Source organism: Narcine bancroftii, chromosome 13 (genome assembly GCF_036971445.1).
Source record: "Narcine bancroftii isolate sNarBan1 chromosome 13, sNarBan1.hap1, whole genome shotgun sequence".
Lineage (NCBI taxonomy): Eukaryota > Metazoa > Chordata > Chondrichthyes > Torpediniformes > Narcinidae > Narcine > Narcine bancroftii.
In genome coordinates, this window is record NC_091481.1 from 83,477,480 (window position 1) to 83,493,778 (window position 16,299).

At 46.1% G+C, this 16,299-nt stretch overlaps 1 protein-coding gene across 1 annotated transcript; it reads right to left on the reverse strand.

The window, feature by feature from the left end:
- Window positions 1–2,204: 2,204 nt before the first annotated feature.
- Window positions 2,205–14,568, reverse strand: LOC138748840 (olfactomedin-4-like). The gene is made up of 5 exons (XM_069909653.1): window positions 14,475–14,568; window positions 12,025–12,177; window positions 7,959–8,168; window positions 5,718–5,868; window positions 2,205–3,534 (listed from the first exon to the last, which is right to left on the reverse strand). Exons 1-5 carry the CDS (start codon window positions 14,514–14,516, stop codon window positions 2,720–2,722), a joined length of 1,371 nt encoding a protein of 456 aa, XP_069765754.1. The 5' UTR covers window positions 14,517–14,568; the 3' UTR covers window positions 2,205–2,719.
- Between the last annotated feature and the right edge of the window lie 1,731 nt (window positions 14,569–16,299).

Genomic DNA, 16,299 nt, shown 5'->3' on the forward strand with positions numbered 1-16,299 from the left:
GTTAAGGGTGAAAGGGGAAATGTTTAAAGGGAGCATTAGGGGGAACTTCTTCACACAGGGAGTGGTGAGAGTGTGGAACAGTTGGCCTGCCAAATAAATATGGGCTCAATTTAAGGAAAAAATTGGAGAGGAGCGATGTGGAGATCTATGGTCCAGATGTCGGTCAATAGAACGAGGCCAAATAATAGTTTGGCACATACCAGATGGGCTGTTAGTGTTCAATGGATTCAATACTGATCCTTTATTCACCACAAAATGTCTGTTTCCCCAATCCACCACACTTTGGCCTCAAGGACAGATCTTGAGCCCAGAATCATGGGTCTGGCCTATCTCAGTGGTCATGGTGCCTCCTGTAGGCAGGGTTCCCGAAGACCCTTGTTACATCTCATCCCAATCCTACCTGACTATGGAGCTCTTGGGAGAACATTTCCAACTGTGACCAGCCATGAGAAGGTCAATGTCACCTGTTGGCGATTTCGGCATTGTGTCAAGTGGCCCTGAGGGCAGTGTTCACAATTCAGGTTAATGATTCCCATATCAATTACACTGGACCAAGAAGATTTTGCTTCCTGAACACTTTTGGATATGCTTTATGGATCTGGGGCTGTTGGCCACGAAAATCACCTTAAAACTTTCCTACCACGTACCTTTTTTTGTGATTTCCTGTCACATTTTAAGTCCACTTCAAGCAGACAAAGCCATGAAGTGCCACATGTCATTGAAAATTCATTTTCTGCCTTCACCCTCAGACATCTTCCCCGCTGATCCAGGTGTCGTCAGTGACGAACACGGTGAAAGGTGTCACCAGGACATTGCGACTGTGGAAAAATGGTATCAGGGCAACCGGAATCCATCAGTGCTGGCCGACTATTGTTGGACACTGAGCCGAGAGGCATCAGATGCCAATCGCAAATGAAAATCAGTGGCAAAACATTTTTAGGTCAGTCGAACTAACGCGACGTGTCAGCGGCATTATGCGATTAAACCTGCTAAATTCAATAAAAGTTCAATTAATGTTTCTCCAACTTCCTACGTGATGCAGCAAATCTGAAATTATCTTTGTGTTCAGCTTGAAGATGTTTATCATAATGCCCAATTTGCTTTCAGGAAGGAAACCTTTTGAAAAAATTTGTTGTCCAGTGATATTATAGTGAGTTGGAATTGCTTCCATTCTATGACCAAGGACTGAGCTCAGAGTCGATCACAGATTTTGATTTGGACCTTTGAATATAAAGAGGTCATCTCAATCAAAATTAAATTTGAGTTTATCTAGCTCTGAAGTGTACTTTCTTTTGAAAGTCATTTCACAACAAATTCAGTGTCTTGGAACACAGAAGCAGGACATTCTGCCCAACAAGTCTCTGGTGACCATCAGGTACCCAGGTAAATTAATCCTGTTTTATTCCCTTCATGTTGTCATTGAACCACACCCCCCTGCTCCCCCACCTCCCCCCAGTTTCTACCACATCCCTACACACTGGTGCCAATTAATCTTCCAAAATGTGACTCTGGCAATAAACTACAGTACAACTCCAATTATCCAAAATGGTCGGGTCCGGGCCTATTTCAGATAAACAAGTTTTGGGTTTTTTTTCCGGAAAACCGGTCATTTTTTCAGAACAGCCCAGTAGCAACAGAAAACCACAACAAACAACAAGGGAAGGCTTTTTAAGCACTGTTGATCACCAGCACGTCCCCATCGAGGTCCCGCAGGTGCTGGGAGCCCGAGGGTCCTGCACCTGCCCGGGAGTCTGAGGTTCCCAATGCGGCCACCACTGGGAGCCTGACATCCCCAGTCAGTTCAGCTAGAAAAAATTTTGGCTAAATTAAGATTTCTGATTTGTTGCGGCTATCCTCAGTTGTCCGGAATGTTTAAAATGTTTTGGCTAACTGTGGATTTCGGGGTTGTACCATGATTGGACCGCAGAAAGTGTGTGCGCAGAAGGATCCCACTAATCCCAATGGACAGTCCTCAATTTTTGGTGTCGAGTGAGGAACAAATGTTAGTCCTGTCTGCTCTCCAAAATAATGTCCAGTTCATCCACCTGAAATATTGAAACAGCATCTTGTTTTAAGGGGAAGATGGCGGGTGATGAAGAAGAAACTTTTGCCGTTGAATGTAGTGACCTGTGTAAGGAAAATACTCTTGGATTAAGTTGCGGCATCTTTGAACAGGGCCGCGTAATAATGACGAGCCAAGGATGTGAACAAAAACTTTTAGTAAGATACAACAAGGAGCTCTTGACTCCACTTTGATGTTGTTTATTAAAACAGTCACATTTAATTCTGAAGTCATTTACCGATAATCTCATCGTGACAGGATTACTGATCAGGAAAAACTTTCTTGCCAAAGAAATGTTCCAATCGCACAGTTACTCTTCAGTAAAACGCTGCAGACGCTGTGATTAAAATATCTCTACGCCAGATATTGGAGGGGGGGGGAAATTGCAAAAGAAGTTTGCAGAACAAATGAGGACGAAAATTAAATTCTTCTGCTCCCTAATGCTCTACCCTGAGAGAATTTTTTAAAACTTTGGCGAATACAAGCACCATTTCCACCCACCACCCTGCCAATCTGAGTAATTTTGGTTGCAAACCCATTGTTTAAACCTTAATGTTAAGGTGGAGATTAAATGCAAATTTAACCCTGATTTCCCAGTGATTCAGTCTCAGCTGATTGGTTTGCTAATGGGTTAAAGTGGAGGCACTGGAATCGTGCTTAGTTAGAGGGCTGTACAAAGGGTTTAAAAAGCACATCATACGTCACCTCGTAGCCATCACTGAATGCGTACAACTTGTGATCGGATGGATTGTAGCTCACGCTCTGGAATGTCTCCAATAGCTTCTCCATCTTTATCGCAATCTTGCCTTCCTCACCCGTCCTGGTGTCAAATGTATAGAAAATCTCCTCCTCGTGTGTGCTGATGGGTCTGATGGCGTACAACACCCCGCAAATCATGAAGGTGTTGGTCACCCCAGATTTGAACTGCTTCGTGAGCCACGTCCTCTCCACGGAGAAGGATGTGATATTAATTTTACCAATAATTATATTCCCAGCATTTTGATCAGTGGAGTAAATAACCCACAACCCCATTTCATCCACTGCAAAGTCGATGTCCTGATATTTAACCCCCTGATACGAGAACCTATCGTTGAAGGCTGCGTTGGCCAGAGTGTGTCTTTCCACAGCCCCTGTGTCCACATTATACCCACATATATCCCTACTGTTGTAACAATTATAATACAAGGTGTTATTGTACAAAACCATCCCACTCCCCTGCGCTAGGTGTTGGTTTGGAAGTCTTTTGCTGATTGGATTCCTATTCAACAGTAAATTGTCGTATGTGGAATAAAGTTGGAAGGTGTAGAGAACCCGAACATTTTCCAGCGGTGCCACAAAGTACAGCTCATTTTTAGCAGGCAAGGGAGAGGGATCTTTGCCCCAAGCTCCGAATTTGTAATTCTCTTTTCTCCAGTTTAGTTGTACGATGAAAGGCTCAGTTATGTTGAGTAAGCCTCTGTGATTGCAGCTCCCTGGAGAAATAAAAGAATTGAATGTAGTTGCAATGCGGGCCCTCCCGTTCCCCCAAATATCATTCTTCTTATTGGATCCCAGAGGCATCTAGCTCAGAAGCAGGCCATTCATTCCGCTGTGCCCCTGCCAACCAGGAAGCTCCCATCTTGAGTAGATTTCATTCATTTCAGAATATCTTTGATATCACTGGACAACACAGATGTGGTTTCCTGAACATTTCTGGGATTATTTTATGGATTTTGAGCTGCTGATCAGAAAATTCACCTTAAAATTTTCTCCTCACCGCCATTATTAGTAAGGCCTTTGGCAAGGTCCCGCATAGGTCAGGAAAGTTCAGACGCTCAGTATTCGTGGTGAAGTAGTGAACTGGATTCAACAATGGGTGGACGGGAGAAGCCAGAGAATAGTGGTGGATGATGCTTCTCAGACTGGAGGCCTGTGATTAGTGGTGGGCCTCAGGGATCGGTGCTGATATTGTTTGCCATCTATATCAACGATCTGGATGATAATCTGGTAAATTGGATCAGCAGGTTTGCAGATGACACTAAGGTTGGAGGCGATGCGGACAGCAAAGAAGGTTTTCAATGTTTGGATCAGCTGGGAAAATGGGCTGGAAAAAGGGCAGATGGAACTTAATGCAGGCAAGAGTGAGGTGTTGGAATTTGGAAGGACAAACCAAGAAAGGACGTACACGGTGAATGGTCTGGCACAGAGGAGTGCAGTAGAACAGAAGGACCTGGGAATACAAATACATAATTCCCTGAAAGTGGCATCACAGATAGAGGGTTGTAAAGAGAGCTTTTGGTAAATTGGCCTTCATAAATCAAAATACTGAATACAGGAGCTGGGATGTTATGTTGTCAGACATTGGTGAGGCCAAATTTGGAGTATTGTGTGCAGTTTTGGTCACCTGACTACAGGAAAGATATCAATAAGATTGAAAGAGGGCAGAGAAGATTTACTAGGATGTTACCTGGACTTCAGGAACTGTTAAACGGATTAGAACTTTATTCCCTGGAACATGGAATGAGGGGAGATTTGATAAAGGTATTTAAAGTGATGAGGGGGTAGACGGAGTAAATGTAGGTCGGCTTTTTCCCCTGAGGGTCGGTGAGATACAAACCAGAGGGCATGGGTTAAGGGTGAAAGGGGAAGAGTTTAAGGGGGGAACTTCTTCACACAGAGAGCAGCGGGAGTGTGGAACAAGCTGCCGGCTGAGGTGGTGAATGTGGGCTCAATGTTAACATTTGAGAAGAATTTGGACAGGTGTGTGGATGGGAGGGGAATGGGCTGGGTGCAGGTCAGTGGAACTAGGAAAATAAAATGGTTCAGCACAGACTAGAGGGGCTGAGGTGGCCTGCTTCTCTGGCTCTATGGAAGCAAATAATTCACAACTGCACAGTATTTTTATTTATGTTCCCATCTCCATAGTAAAATGGAAAATGCCAATGGAAATCGTCACATTGTAATTGCACACTACTGCACACTTCAGCTCTCCTAATGCTGTGGTATCATGTTACAAATAAATAATCTTAAAATATCATTTCATATACTGTACATGCATGAGTAAAATTCAATCTCATATAAAGTCGACCCCCTTTATTTTTGGCCAAGAAATCTGGAATTTTTCAGGTAGCTCGTGTAAACGTCGACCGCAGTCTCTCACTTCAGTCCCAGCTGCTCACAGGCTCGATTGCGGACTCCTGCCCCGGCTCCAGCCGTCCACCCTTCGGAGCTCCCGAGGCCCGAAACATCGGTGATCTATCTTTACTGCCTATGCGAGACCAGTAGTTCTGTGTGTTCCTAACCCCACCTGGCTCATCTATATGGCGTGAGCATTGAATTCTCCAAGTTTGGAAAAACTCTGGTTCTTTTCTCCTTCCTTCTCAACCACCCAGGTCCTCCCACACTGTGTTTTTTCCGAACCTTCTCCCGCCATCCTCCCCCACCAAGTCCCCTGTTACCCTGTTTCTTTCTCCTTCCCTATGTGCTTGCATCTGCCCCTATCCCTGCTGTTCCACTTGTCTTTATCCTCCGGTAACTTGTTTGATGGCTTCATTTACCTTTCCATTGGTGCACACGGTAACCACTATTGGTGCGGCTGGGCAAGTTTATGGCTGTGTAACAAGCTGATGATCTAACTCGTCCCCGTTTCACAGAAGCACCTGGATTAGGAACTCACCATAGTCGACGGGCCTTGGATTGGAAGAAGCCTGATTCTCTTCACAGTCACTGAGACGTTTCCTCAGAGATGCGATTTCCCTGCGGATCGCCAGCACGTTGAGCTTGTCGTAAGACTCCAGCTGACTGACAGTGTGTGACATGTTCTGAATCTGGAATGCACAATATAGTTGGGATAAGCGACAACAAGGACATCGGATTCAGCGGTATTGCTGATCAGAAAATTCACCTTAAAATTTTCTCCTCACCGCCATTATTAGTAAGGCCTTTGGCAAGGTCCCGCATAGGTCAGGAAGGTTCAGACAAAATCTACTGCTTTACTTCCACAATCCTCACAAAGTATTCATTCATCATAATTTTTTCAACTTGAACCTCACCGACGAAAGCTTTTGGGGGAAGAAAGTTCCAGATTCCCGTTGTCCCACCTATCCCAGGGGTTTGCTGGCCATGTCACTACACTCAGTTGAAACTCTGCATTGAGAGTCTGATTGACCTACCAACGCCATGTTCTACACTCTCTGCCCAACTCCCTCCTAGAAATTCATTCATTCATCTTGAACAGAATCATTGCCTCAATGCTTAGAATTCCAGAGATTGACCACAGTCCGCCTCAAGGAAGTTCGTTTACTCTTCGGCGGTGGGCCATGCATCCTGAGACTGCCGTCTCCAGTACGTCAGCCTCTACTGCATCTCCTAACTTCCTGCCATCTTGCCCCAGTTTAAGCATCATAAATACCTCCCTCCCCCTATTTCTATTGCTCCGTCTTCAGGTGTCTCTGGTCCTGGACCACTCAAGAGCCTTCTGCCTCATCTCAGACCACACTTTTATTTTGAATTCATCTTATCCAGCTCCCTGCAATTTTATTTGGTGATCACACCTGCAAAGCACATTAAACATTTTATTTTAAAGAGGTCATTGTCCTCTTGTTGATGATAATTCTCTTCTACTGCAGGACAAAGAATCTCAGGGCTCTATGTGATATCATGTATGTACTCCTACAATAAAATCCTCTTGTACACCCAGAGGACTGATTTACTGCATCCGGTGCACCCTTTGCGGCATTCTCTACATTGGAGAGACTGGTCACAGGCTGGGAGATCACTTCGCTCAGCACCTCCTCTCCATTCACCCAACACAGCGACCTCCCAGAGGCCAACCATTTCAATTCCGGGTGACACTCCAGCACTCACCTGGCCTTATGACCTGTCCCACCCTGACCACCCGCAGATTGGAGGAACAACACCTTATCTTCCATCTGGGCCCCCTCCAGCCAGATGGCACGAACATTGACTTCACTGCTTTCCACTGAACTTGCTTGCCCCTTTCCAGTTCTTCCACCCACCCAGCCAACACCCCCTCCCTTCATTGTTGCTGTCCTCTCCCTCCTTTCTCCACCTATCATCCCTGACCTTTGACCTCCCCCACGCCCCACTCTTTTGTTCGGACCCCTGCCTGCATTTTCTCACACCTTGATGAAGGGCTCAAGTCCGAAACGTCGGTTCTGTATCTTTATCTTTGCTACATAAAGGGCACGGTTTGATCTGCTGAGTTTCTCCAGCATTTGGTGTTTTTACTTCAACCACTCTCTGGTAAGCTGTGACTTGAATGGACAGAATAAGTAAATGAGGATGGATTTGGAATTCAGGCAAAAAAGGAGCATTACCTTTTGCATTACCTGAAAGTGAGATGGATGCACAATTTCTTTAAAAGGGAATTGGATTTTTTAAATTGGTGGTGGATACTAGAGCAAGAAAATAGGAAATGAAATAGCTGCATTGCCCTGCAAGAGCAAGCACAGACTCTATGGCATACTTGGCATCATCTTTTGCTTTGTAATATTTTTGTATTGAATTCAATGTAGCATGTTTGAAACTATGGTATATGTCATCTAATAGATTACACTTTAATTCCTTAGATTGCCAGCAGATTTCCATGATAGTTGGTGCGAAAGTTGCTTTAAAACGACTTCATTTTTTGTAGTAGGGATTGTGTATGCTGTTTATTTTGAATAGCATTACTAAAATTTAATGGTTATTGTTTACTTTAAATTTTAAAGATTTTTTTCAAAGGTAAATTGTATTTTGTTGAAGAATTTAAACATAAGAATTAAAGCAAACATGGAGTATATAAAAAAAACCCCACTCTCTGGTGATTGACCAGTCAAAATTGAAGCAATAAAATCTCTATGCAGGGAAGTAAGTTGAATGGTGTTTTTTTAAACTTGTAAAGGATCTTGCTGACCTCTTTGTAAAGCTGATCAATGATGACGTTGCTTCCATTGACTGTGACCTTCAGCTGATTGGTGAGTGACACCAGCTCTCGGATCTCCAGCTTCAGCAACTCAAAGTCGAGCTGGGTGTAGGAGCCTCCCGTCTCGATGCTCTCCACCCGCTGGGTCAGGTTCAGCAGCTTCCCCGCGTGCACGGAGAGAATCCGCTCGTATTCCTGCACCTACACAGTAAACGTGCATGGGTCACAGCCACCCCTAGGGGCAAAGAAACCATAGACCCCTTCACCCCACCGACAGACCATTCACTCCAAACCATATCATCCAATTAGGTGACAGATTGGGGTGGATCACACATCTGTATCATGGGCTGCATTGCGGTCTGGTATGGAGACACCATAAAGCCCTGCAAAAGGCAATGGACGCAGCCCAGGACATCACAGGAAAAACCCCTCCCCACCGTCGACAACATCCACGGGGAGTGCTGCCGTCAAGTGATCATCAAGGATCCACACCGCCTGGCTCACGCGCTCTGTTCTCGCTGCTGCCATCAGGGAAGAGGTGTAGGGGCTACAAGACTCGCACTCACCAGGTTCCGGATCAGCTGTTCCCCCTCCACCGTCAGACTCCTCAACATCAAACTCAATCAGGGACTTGTGCATTTTATTGATTTTTCTTTTCCTCTTGGTATTGCAGTCAGTTTGTTTACATTTCTTTATTTGTTAACATGTGCATTGCAAAGTGTTTTTTTTGTTGCACTACCAATAAGTGGTGATTCTGCCTCGCCCACAAGAACAAGAATCTCAGGATTATATGTAATGTCATGTATGTATTCTGACAATGAATCTGAAATCAGAAATCTGAAATTAGGAAAGGTGGGGGCAATGGTTTTGCACGTGTCATTAACCTTGAAACAGCCCTGCTTCATTTGTAGTCAGATTCCTTACCAAACACAGAGTCTGCTCGGATGGAGTTGAGGACATCTACATGAGGCGCTGACTTGAGAAGGTAGCTAACATCATAAAGGATCCCCATCATCCTGATCTGGCAGAATGTCAGGAAGCCTGAACTCCCATACCTTCCTGTTTCTTCCCTACAACTATCAGGCTCTTGAACGTCCCTGTGCTACCCTAACCAGAACAGTACTCCAGGATCTGTACCCTTACAGCAACTGTGAATATTTAACTATCCTTTGATCAGTTACCAGTTACCAGTGAAACTCCTGGTATCTGGAATTCAAGCAACCGGCAAAAAAATCGAGGAAAATAAATTTTTAAGAATAGGTCTATAAGTTTAAAATTGTAAAAGTGAATGTTCTCTAAAGTAACACACAGACCTTTGGTGAAGATGGGAGCAAATATTCAGCCTTGGTCGTGCTTTGCTCGTAGCAGCTGTTTGAATTAAGTTGTGTGAAACGGCAATCCCGTCGCCCGGGACGAAGAGCTGATTGATGCCGCTCAACGTTGGGGGCGACTCTCTTTAAGTGTCACCTTATCCCTGCTTAGTAACAGTCGCCCCGGTCAGAGCTTTATCTGTAAACTTGGGGGGGGCGGGTTAATTATGTTATTGTTCGTCTTACGGGCGGCTCCGTGGAGGGGGATGAACCTGCAGATGCAGCGACGGTTAAACGTTTTCAAAGAATGTGATTGAAAATAAAGTAGAATTCTTTAAAGTTTGTGCAGGTGAAGTTTGTTCAGTCTAAGCACAGTACAGTATTTTTGTCTTTTTAACTGTTTATTCAATACAGGTGTATTAGTTAGGCACTGTAAGTCTCAAGCAACCAGAAAATACACTTATCCGGCATCTGCCAATCCCCCATAGCTGCTGGATACCAGGGGTTTAACTGTATAATTTTTCTCTCAAATGCTAATTTAATTTATAATCATTGTTTCCTAGTTTTTTTTTTACTTATTGGTGAGTGACAATAAGTTTGTTCATTCATTCTTTTTCTGGGAGAGAACATTCTCAGGTGAAAGTTTGTTGAATTTATCACCAGACAATTTTTTTTAACTTAGATAGACTTTGCGTGATTTTACCAGTCTGAAGATTGCACAACATCATGAGCCAAAGGGCCAGTTCTGTGTTTTACTATTTTGTATGGAACAGTGTTGTCTGCATTTGTGCTTCAGCTGATCTGGAAGCTGGTCTTAGGAACCAGAAGATTATCTGCACTGGCTTGCAATAAGGCTTGCTTCATGTGTCCCACTGCCGTGCGCCTCACACTTACAGTACATTCTACTTTGAACCAGTAAAAGTTCACTAGGCCCTTTCACACCGCCGTGTAAAATGGGAACTCTGGGGAAATTTTTCCGGGAACCCTCCCGCGAACCGGCGATGTGAAAATGTCGGCCTGGGAAACTTACCTGGGCGCCACGGACCCGGGTAATTTCCTCGGGCCACCCTCTCCCTGTGGTCAGAATTGACAAATGGCCAAGCAGGGGAAAGTGTGTGTGTGTGTGTGTGTGTGTGTGTGTGTGTGTGTGTGTGTGTGTGTGTGTGTGTGTGTGTGTGTGTGTGTGTGTGTGTGTGTGTGTGTGTGAATATACATATGCACATATAAATATAGTCACATACCCCTCCCCCCACACACAAATAAATATAACCTCTCGCCCAACACACAAACACACCCCCACACACACACACACACACAGACATCTAACTTCCGGTAGGGCCTCCTGTGAATGCGTAATGTGTTACTATGTCCCTGCTGGGAGGGGGGGGCAGACAATTACAGGCAATTTGGACCACTGTGTGAAAGGCCCTGGGAGGTCCTGGCTTCCTGGAAATTTCTCCTGTGTCCAAGTAGGGTCATTGGTCGCCCACGGTGTGATAAGGCCTATGAATGTAACTGTCCTCATTGATACAAACAGAATCCATATCATACATAGATAATTAATAATTTATTTCAACCAGATTCGCCCATTGAGAAATACCCCTCTCATATTACACAGTGAGTTGTTCAGATGGCTGGCTCGTCCCTTGGCTCCACCCTCACCCACCCCAATATAAACCCTAGTTTTCCCACCTTACCTCAGATTCCCCTGAGGACTACTGTGCCATTGATTGTAAGCTATTAAAAGTGTGTTTGTACACCTCACTTGTCTCTGAGTGTAATCAGTCACATTACAATTTGAAGCAGGATGGAAGCCCTGTTGAAGCCAAGCAGGCTCCAGGTCGACCCTCTGTCCCCAGAGGAAATCCACGTCTGGGACCACCCTCCCGGCTTGGCTAATGGCACCGGGCCCAGTCCTGCTGAGAAAGCATTCAAGGAGGAGCAAGAGAGACGCCCCTGATCGAGAGGGTGCACCTGCTGCACGCCAACCCGACGTAATGCCTGACGGCAGAGAGGATGCCGTCTCGATCAGAGACCCGGCACCCGCCGGAGCTGAATGTCCGACACCTCAGACGAGCCAGGAACCACCAAGTACCCCACCCCCGGAGTTCCGGACGACACAGCTCGGGAAGTGGTTCAATCCACTCCGCGACCAGAGCCGGACCCCTCAAGGCCCAGTAACCCTGTATCACAGGGGGTCCAAGAAGCCCAATTCCCTCCAGTATGAGGCGCTCAACCAAAATAACTAGACCCCCTGACAGACTCAACATAAATATTTGTAAACTATTAGGTTTTTTTGAATGAACGGTCTCTGTTTTTCACCCACAGGCTCTGAAGGAAGAGGTAAATGCAGTGAGCTGGACTTCACGGTCTGTGTGTTGTTCTAATGCCTGGTTCCTCCTCACCCACCCCAATATAAACCCTGGTTTTCCTGACTTCCCTCAGATTCACCTGAGGACTACTGTGTCTACTGGCCATTGATTGCAAGCTATTAAAAGCCTGTTTTACTCCTCACGAGTCTCTGAGTGCAATCAGTCGTGTTTCATTCCTCCAATCCTATGCCGTAGGTGCTCCGTGGTTAGTAAGGGATTACTTAAAGTGGAGTGCGAGTGGAAATAAAAGGGTTGAGAACCGCTATCTTAAGGGGTTGGGCAATGCACATGAGAATAATCTTTTCTTTGGCTTGACTCAATGCAATGCTAATCCCTGGCGCACCATCTGAATGGTGGGGACTAGGAGACGCTTACCTTCCTGATTTCTTGTTGGACACTGATATTAAGCATCCATGATACTTTCTCCAAGTACTCCATCCGTTGCACTGGGAACGTGTTGTCAGGAAGGAACACTGAGCATTCGCAGACTCCATCGTTGTTGATTGTCCCACTGGCATTCTGACCAGCCTGTAAGCATGGACCTTGGTATTAGTTTCCTCATTCAGAAGTGCACGAGTCTCCCCTGAGCTTCGATCGTCCCGTAACATCATCTCATCCACTGACTATTCAGAGAGCTATCAATCTCTCTTTATAAATGCCCCTGGCCTCCACAGCTGCCCGTGGGAGAAAATTCCAGAGGTTCGCAGCTCGCTGGCTGAAGAAATCTCTCTGTTTTAAGTGGGCGTCCTGAAGTTGCGTCCTAATCCTTCATGAAGAACTCATTCATTATGGCCTGAAACGCTGCCTATCTATTGCCCTTCCCGGATCCTGTCCGACCTGCTAAGTTATTCCAGCGTTCTGTGCCTTGCTCCCACTTTCCTGCATCCATCTATCCTTTCCAACCCAGTCCCCAGTTCCTCTCCTCATTTACTGTCACAAAATCTGTCAGTTGTGTGTGAGAGTAATTCCCTCCATGGTTCCAGACCAGCCATTCTCAATGAGGGAGGGGAGGCTCCACCCCCACCCCAGGGAACACATCGTGTTTAAGTAAAAGCTTTGTTTTCTTCACATCTCACCTAACAGAAGGAAGCAGAACTTGACTGCTTCACAAGGGAAGGGAGGGGCCCATAAACTGTAGGGTTCAAACCCAACACCTTGTCATCTTTGCCGTATAAAGTCCACCGTTTGACCTGCTGAGTTTCTCCAGCTTTGTGTTTTTACTTCAGTCACGGGGTCTGCAAACTTTCATGTTTTACTTCTGTCTACTGCAAAACTCGGCGAAATCTGAAGACGTTCTGCTTTGCTCTCTGGAGGGAGTTCTGTAGGAATCTCTCTCTCCCCCCCCCCCCCATCTGTAATCCCCGCTGCTCTCAAGTTCTATGGCCTTGAACTCCCTAAGCCCATACCACAATGGAGGGCTCAAGCCCAACACGTTGGTTATGTATCTTTGCCTTTGCTCTATAAGGTAAACTGTGTGACCTGCTGAGTTTCTCCAAAATAAAGTAAAAACACAAAAATCTGCAAACACCGCGGTTGACGTAAAAACTTGACGCCGGAGAAATTCAGCAAGGCAAAACGGGTCCTTTATACAGCAAAGATAAAGATACAGAACCGACGTTTCGGGCTTGAGCCCTTCAGTTTATGGGCCCCCTTCCCCTGTGAAGCGGACAAGTCTTTATCTTTGCTACATAAAGGACGCTGGTTTCTCCAGCGTCGTGTTTTTACGACAACCACTTTCACGTTTTACCCCCACAAACTTTGAGCAGAGCTTGAAGGAGTCCTTAGCCGATGAAAGATGGAGAATGGCCGATCTAGACCCCTCTGCACGACTGGGTGATTCATTCAACCCATCAATTCCCATACGAGCCCCTGGGATTCCATTTATCAGCTCTCTGCCCTTCTTTTCTTGTTTAATCAATGCCCTCTTGAAAGTTACTATTGAAAGCCCTTCCCTTGAGCCTGGTAGGCAATTCTAGATTTGAATGACGCATCACATCATAAAATAAAATCTCCCCCCCCCCCACCTTTGATTTCTGCCCCACATCTGACTCATATCAAGTGAAGCATCTCGAGCATCAGTGCATTTTCCTGCATTTTGTTCTTCGGGGTTAAGTCAAGATGTCAAGCAGAAAACTGTAGATGGTGGAAATCTGAAATATAAACAGCAATTTTTAAAAAACACTCAGCCGGTCGGGCAGCATCTGCGGAGAGAGGAACAATGGTTTACGTTTCAGGTCTGCGATCATTCCTCCGAACTGAGAAAGAGAGAAAAAGAAGTTAGTTCTCAGCAGCATTGAGTAGGGCGAAGGGAATACCCCGGAGAGGGCGGACCAAATGCATGAATTGCAGGAGTTTGTGTACCTTTGTCTTAGGTGTTGCTAATGCCACAAGCCAGGCTGTGCTGTTGGAGAGAGAGCATAGTCTGGCGAGCTGGGCATGCCCGAAAGGGGGAGGCACGGTTAGCGTAGCGGTTAGTGCAATGCTGTTACAGCGCCAGTGACTGTGTTTGAATCCCGTGCTGTCTGGAAGGAGTTTGTACGTTCTCCCCCGTGTCTGCGTGGGGGGTCCTCCTGTTGTCCTCCCACCATTCAAAAGCTTACTAGGAGTTGCAGGCCATTCTGGAGTAATTGGGCAGCATGGGCTTGTGGGCCGAAAGGGTCTGCTACCACGATGTAGGGACACCTTGGGCAGTGCAGCTCCTGCTGACGCTCAGGAGCACGGCGGACCCCCGTACCCTGCGCTGAAGCGCACTCGCACAGAAATGGAAACAGCCTGCGCACCTCCCAGAGTACCCTGAAGGAAACGGAAAGGGGAAATCAACTTACGGAGGGTATGGCAGCAGTGGCAAATAGCAGAAGTAGAAGCATTGGCTCTTCAGTGCTGAGCTTTGACAGTCCGCTTTCCAGAGCAGGTTTAAATAGCCGTCTTACCAGGGAACTCCTCCTCAAATCTATAGATGCATTCCTTTGAGATTAAATCAGGCGGAAGTCTTTTGGGGAAAAAAATACAGTCAAAAATACTGTGGAGAAAAGTTGTGCGAGTGATTGATGGAGAAGGAAACACAGAAGTCTGCAGACGCTGTGATTGTAGTAAAGTTACAATAGATCTTTCCTCTTGTTTAAACCGGTGTTACAACATATGAGGAATTGAGAGGAGAGTTGCAGAGTGGATTCAGAATCATTCATTCTGTGATACTTCAGTAACCCAAAAAGATGCTGGAGGATCTCAGCCAGTCTCGCTACGCCCGCGGGAGGTAAAGATATATCACCGACGTTTCGGGCCTGAGCTAAGAGTTTTATTTTATTGAAAAGAAATAAAAGATTTGCTTATGCCTCGAAGAAGGGCTCAGGCCCGAAACGTTGGTCCCCACTCTTGCCTGGGAGGAAGCTCCCCTTGATGGCGCCGGGACAAAGGATTCTTCTGGCCGCTTGAGGCCAGGAGACAGCGGCTTGGAGTTTGTAAACCAAGTGTAGTGGAGGGTAAAGAAGAAACGGAAAGAGAGAGGGGAGGGAGTTACCTGAAACAAGGACAATCGGCATTCTGATTTCTCCTCATTTCTCCCCATGCGCTGCCTGGCCCCGCCGACTTCCTCCAGTCGCTCACCAAGGGCTCGAGATTCTGGCCTGCTTCTCTGAACCGACATCCAGCCTTTCAGCGTCTATCTTCCCGGCTGGTTCTGAGCTACGTGGTTACCAAACTGGCCCCAACAGAGCCTCAGAGTCCCACATGGGCAAATGTTTTCAACTTGTGACATCAGGTCATGGCCGCTAAAAAAGTTCGGTTTTTAGATCTTTTTGGTATTTAGAACTTCAGGTACGGGGAAACATGGTAGGCATGTCATGTCATGCACTAAAATTCCTATTTGTTGTAAAGAAAAGCTATAATAGTACATGAATTGAATTGAATTAAAAGACAAATACATAAAATGGATAGATAAATAAATATTGATGATAATCCTAGTTCAAAAAAGGGACACAATTGTGCAGACAATTCTTTTGTGCAGTCAGGTCGGCCCTTCATTAGTGTAACAAGGAGAGGTTCAAGAGGCTGTTGGAAAGAAACAAACCCCAAGGTCTTCAGGCTTCTGTACCTACTGCCCGAAGGGAGCAGTGAGAGGAGTTTGTGGCGTGGGTGATTGGGGTGGGTGGGGGGGGGGTGGGGTTGGTTCTTCATGGTACTGGCTGACTTCCTGAGGCAGCATCTCATGTAGACGTCTGTAGAGGATGAGAGGTTGGGGCCTGTGCTGGACCTGGCTACGATTACTACCTTCTGTAGGCATCTGCATTTCTGGGCACTTGAATTATCAAACCAGACTGTGATCCAAGTCAAGTTTACTGTCATCCAATTGCACTAGTCCAACCCGACGAAACAGCGTTCTCCGGCCCTCGGAGCCAAATACAACCAGACATAAGACACACACAGGCAAACAATACATACGCAGGATATGTATTCATATCTACAAATAAATAAATATTGTTTCGTGAATATGAGAGTCTCGGAGGGTGAGTGCAAGCAGCTCCTTGGGTTGTTCAGCGTTCTCACTGCCTGTGGGAAGAAGCTGTTCCTCAGCCTGGTAGGGCTGGCTCTGATCCTCCTGCATCTCTTTCCCTGACCGGAGCAGCCGGAAGATGCCGTGTGCAGGGTGGGAGG

Excerpts from the sequence above, each read along its gene's own strand:
- LOC138748840 (XM_069909653.1), bottom strand. The coding sequence starts at position 14,516 with ATGCTTCTACTTCTGCTATTTGCCACTGCTGCCATACCCTCC. Across the intron at positions 8,169-12,024 it reads TCCAACAAGAAATCAGGAAG|GTGCAGGAATACGAGCGGAT; the intron begins GTAAGCGTCTCC and ends TTTACTGTGTAG. Across the intron at positions 3,535-5,717 it reads TCCAAGGCCCGTCGACTATG|GGAGCTGCAATCACAGAGGC; the intron begins GTGAGTTCCTAA and ends TTATTTCTCCAG.